This window comes from Microtus ochrogaster, chromosome 2 (assembly GCF_000317375.1).
Source record: "Microtus ochrogaster isolate Prairie Vole_2 chromosome 2, MicOch1.0, whole genome shotgun sequence".
In the NCBI taxonomy this organism is placed as follows: domain Eukaryota; kingdom Metazoa; phylum Chordata; class Mammalia; order Rodentia; family Cricetidae; genus Microtus; species Microtus ochrogaster.
The window spans coordinates 96,426,289-96,431,503 of NC_022010.1; the positions used below are offsets into that span (position 1 = coordinate 96,426,289).

At 34.9% G+C, this 5,215-nt stretch overlaps 1 protein-coding gene across 2 annotated transcripts; it reads right to left on the bottom strand.

The window, feature by feature from the left end:
- Window positions 1–247: 247 nt before the first annotated feature.
- Window positions 248–499, bottom strand: LOC101987546 (keratin-associated protein 16-3-like). 2 transcript variants are annotated; one of them, XM_026783600.1, is made up of 2 exons: window positions 436–499; window positions 248–369 (listed from the first exon to the last, which is right to left on the bottom strand). In XM_026783600.1, exons 1-2 carry the CDS (start codon window positions 497–499, stop codon window positions 248–250), a joined length of 186 nt encoding a protein of 61 aa, XP_026639401.1. The 2 variants fall into 2 exon arrangements, with proteins under 2 accessions (XP_026639401.1, XP_005345383.1); XM_005345326.2 differs by having other exon boundaries at window positions 248–499.
- Window positions 500–5,215: the final 4,716 nt, after the last annotated feature.

The window sequence follows — 5,215 nt, forward strand, 5'->3', positions numbered from 1 at the left end:
TATATATCTGTATACTTCTGTGTTTGTGTATTTATTTACATATATATTCTTATATACATTTTTGTATATATACAGATATCAACATTTAAATGAAATGAGCCAGACAAAAATCATATTTTGCTTTCTTATTTAATCATTTATTGGCAAATGAACATAAATTTGCTCTTAGTCTTCAAACATAAAATGTGGACACATTTCTCAGAACATCTAGTCAAGGTATCAAATGCTGAGTTACTAGAACAGGATCTCAATAGAAGCTGGAGAACCCATATCTTCCATAGCATGATGGGCGGCAGCAGCCATATCCATAGCCTCCATACCCAGAGCCAAATCCGTAGCCTCCATAGCCAGAGCCAAATCCGTAGCCCCCATAGCCAGAGCCATATCCGTAGCCTCCATAACCACAGCCACAGCTCAGTCTGCGGATGCTATTACATCCACAGCCGTAGCCTCCATAGCCGTAGCCCAGGCCTCCATAGTAGCCGCTGTAATAGCTCATGGTGTTGTGAGAGGTAGGTTTGATCTTCTGTTCAAGGTAAGATCCTGAGTGTGAATGGTAACAAGTATAGGGGAATGCTTATATACTCTGTGCCGAACACGTGACACAACTCGTGAGTACTATTTTCTTTCATTCCAAGTTATTAATGTACTAGAGACACCTCATTAATCTGTTTGCTAGCACAGAGAGAGGCATATAACTCATTAAAATATTTCAGCTTGCTGCTCTGCCTACTTAGAATGCCCTTGAACTCACTGTATCCTATTTTATGAGAAACTGTCAACACCTTCAAAGTTAGAAAATTTGTTCTTGTAGAAGAATTTGTTATTATGCTTATTATATTATTCATATCACCAGACATTCTTTCTAAATATTTTCTCATTTCTAGTTCTATTTCATTCATTTAATTTGAAATATCTAGTAACCATCTAGATTATAATAAGTGATCGTGTTTAAAACATTCAAATGTTCTACAGTCTTCAAATGTGTTTTTCAGATTGATAAGGGAAGTATCTAAACTCTTTCAAAAGAATATACGTTCTAGATGAATGAGCATAATTATGATAGATATATAAAAAGAAAAAGAAAATATAGACAGAATAAAAACTACTTTTAATTTATCCATGATCATAAAAAATGTTTTCTTGGCTTATCAGAATACTAAAATTTTACACAGAAACAGAAAGGTCCACAAGACATTACATTCACTCTAGAAAGAGTCTAAAAAGATTTTAAAAATGTATACCCTTCATAGCATTACCCATTTTATCACTTACATAGATTGTATTCTACCTTCAGTGTGGTCAGAACTTCACTTCATGACTTCCCCTCCTTGACTCCTCTTTCTCATATCCATACTACCATCATCTGGATCAAACCACTCTTTACCTCATAATTTGCATTTATTTCTATTTATTATAGTACCAACTGGGAATTTAGTTATTACCCATTTATTTTTTTTAAGTAGACTTTCGTCTTTTTGTCCACATACCTAAAGTTATCACGATACCTTTTCCCTTACACTGTATTTTCGACTGTGCATGCATTGTCTACATTACTTTGTTTTAGTAAACAGGTTCACAAGTGTTCTAGACATTGCTTACTTGTAAATGATTGAATACTTAAGAAAGCATTTCTGTACTTTGGGGGTCAAACACTATTTTAAAGAGATGCTTTAAATTTCTCAGAACTTATAACTCTCCAAATATGAATGGCAATGCTGAATTACTGGACTGCAAAAGAGAATGTAAGGGGAGCCTGTCACTTTGCTCAGACTTCCCAGTCTTAACCCTGAAAAGAGAAAATCAATACAAACGTAATTATCATTAAAATACAATAATATCATATGCTCTGGGTTTTAATTAGTATGTCTGTTTATGTGACATTGAATATATACCAGAGAACATGTTGTTTTATCTTTGATTTTATTATTTGGAAATAGGATTCTTGATAATATCTTTTCTCCAATGGATTAGTCAACTCTTCTTCCAAGGAAAACAGTAATCCTGTTGGGTAAACACAACAAAAACAATGAATTCTGTCTGGTGCAGCAAGAAATGAGTAAGCTGTAAGTAAGCTTTCTCCCAAATAAAGTGCAATTCAAAATAGCTTACAACATTCAAAAGAATATTTAAACTAATATTCTCTATTTAGGTAAATTCTTTTGCTGATTTATCCAAGTTTATTCTAGTGTTCATTGTGGGGAAAATGAGCAGAAAAACATACCATTCTCAGTGAGTTATTTTTTAATTTATTTTTATTTTATGTGCACTGGTGTTTTGCCTGAATGTCTGTTTGTGTAAGGGTGTCAGATTTTGGAGTTGCAGACAGTTGTGAGCTGCCATGTGGGTGCTAAGAATTGAACCCAGGTTCTTCTGGAAAAGCAGTCATTGCTCTTAACTACTGAGCCATTTCCCCATCTCTTTCAATGAGTTATTATTAACTCCAACAGCAGTAAGTACATTGAAAAGTTTAAAGAATCGTATGAATGTTGAGGCAAGTGTGATGGGTGTGTGCGTATGAAGAAAAACTCATACAGATGAGAATGAGCACGGCTCTGGTAGAGGTCTGGTTTTATTTTCACGATTTCAAAGAAACAGCAAGTAATATATAAATGTGTCTTGCCTCTTTGTATACATACTCATTCAAGTAAAAACAGACATGTTTAAGGATAAAGAGGAAAAGAAAGTCGTGAAATATATACATCAAAATGTCAAAGCTGGATATAGTGATGTACAAACATTCACCTGCACTCAGGAGACACAGGCAGCACCTTGAAAACTGAGGGCTTTGTTCTGAGCTAATGTGTGGTTTTAGATTAATCTGGGGTGATTTCACAGAATTCTGGATTTTGGCTGAGCTATGCACAATGGTAAATAAACAGGGAAGGTCATTTCAGTGATGCGATAGGAGAAACATCAATGTGCTATCTAAAATAAAATTGTGGAGATCAGTTTTCTTCTCATAGAACTCATAAACCTACTTACAAATAATAGCTCTAAAAATAGTTTGGGAGTTAAGTAATGATGTGGGAGTCCCCTCTGTGCACTGTGATTACCACTAATGAATAAAGAAACTGCTTTCGACCTATAGCAAGGCAGAACTTAGATAGGCGGGGAAAACTAGGCTGAATCCTGGGAGGAAGAAGGCAGAATCAGGGAGAAACCATGGATCCACTGCCTGAGACAGATGCTGGGAACTTTAGCTGGTAAACCTCGTGGCGATACACAGATTAATAAAAATGGGATAAATTAAAATGTAAGAGTTGGCCAATAAGAAGCTATAGCTAATGGGCCAAGCAGTGTTTTAAATAATATGGTTTTCTGTGTAATTCTTTCGGGTCTAAACTATCCAGGAAGCCAGGAAACAACAGGCAGCCTGCTCCAACAAACTAAAAGACAGATGTTTGGATTTCATTGCTTTACTATGTTGTGGATTAAAAAGAAGAAAGTCCTATCACAGAGCTGAAGTAAAAAAAGTTAAGCAGTCAACTAAGCAAGTGTAGCTAAAAGATCCTGAATTAAATATGACCTGGCCTCAGATGAAAAATTACCCTGTTTAATTAATAACATAGATCAATGGCACAATCAGTTATCAAATAAGAATGTGCAGAAGAGCTGGGTGAAACTGAAGAATTCAAAATTTTTCTTGCAGTGAAGTAGTTTACTTTTCCAGTTGGCTTAATGATATGGTTTAATCTAAAATATTTTATTGATCTATATTTAAAGGGCCAGACCTGTTGAATGGATGAGTTGAGAAATACTTCTAAATGGAATAAAACTCGAGTAACATATGAAGATATGGTTCTGGTGACAGCTGCTTCTTGTTAACTTGAATATTAGTATTGCCCAGTGAAAGAAACAGGAAAGTATTACTTATTTATTTTATGGAAGCTGTCTGTTAGTTCACTCCCAAACTATTTACTATTTGTGTGTTTATGGACTCTCTCCTTCACAATGGTATTGCCAAAATTCACCAGCATGCATACATAATTAAATTTATAAATAATATTTTGGTTCCAAATTAGAATGATTTATTAGAAGATGAAGAGAGAATCAGAGCAGTTACCAACAAAATTAAAGAACTCTGTCATTATGGTATCATTGGTAAAATACTCAATTTTCATTCCCAAGCAGCCCCATTGTGTACTCGGCTATAGAGTGAGCGAGGCCATCTTTGGAGAGTTCCATTATTGTTTAGATGTTGAATATAAAAACAATTTTCTAGAGTCCAGAGATTCCATGTCCTAGGCATGATGGTGGCGACATGCATCCACAGCCTCCATAGCCAGACCCATAACTACAGTTTCCACAAACACAGGCCCTCCCCAGACTGCCAGGGTCTCCACATCTGTAACCACATCCAGAGTTCGAGACTCTGAAGCCTGCATAGCTACAACCTAGGCTGCACATTAATTACCATGCTTGCTCATGGTGTCCAGAGTGCCAAGTTTATCCGTTTACAGTAAGATACTGAGTCTGACAATTGAAATATGCTCACATATGTTCTTTACCCTCCCAGGCAATGAAATCAAATATTTGTTATTTGTTCTCAAATTTTCCTGTGATTTTGTGTACAACACTTGACAGAGTCCTGGTGGATGAAGGAGCCATTCAACTCACCACGATGTGTGAGTTTGCATTGCATTTGGCTCATGGTGCTCCTGAAACTGATTCCAACACTTTTACAGAAAAAAAAAATTCTGTCTTCAAAATCTGGACCCACTGAGTCCTAAACTGAGCTGTTCATAGATAAAGTAAATACCAGAGTAGTAATGTTATGTGAAAATTAAATATCCCATGATATCTAGGTTTCCTTGAATTATTCTGCTTTGCTTCTTATTAAATGAAATAATGTAATTAAATTCAATATATTATACCCATTCAAATCCATCTTATTCCTATATTTGAGTTTCTTGTCAAATGGTAGGAAACATTTAACAGCTCTGAAGGCATTTTCCTCCCTGCTGTGTACAACAGTAGTTAACGTCAACGGTTTCTAAAAGATGAAATGTATTTATCAGTTTTTCATCATCTTTTATTATTATTTTAGAGCACTGATTCTCATAACCAGTAAGCTTTACTTTAATAATCATTTAAAAGAAAAGATATTTTTTATCTGTAAACATGGTTTAATCTTTAAACATGACAGGCAGTTCATAATAATTAGAGATTTTTTAAACATTCTTACAAACCATTAAAATTTTAACTTTTTTTT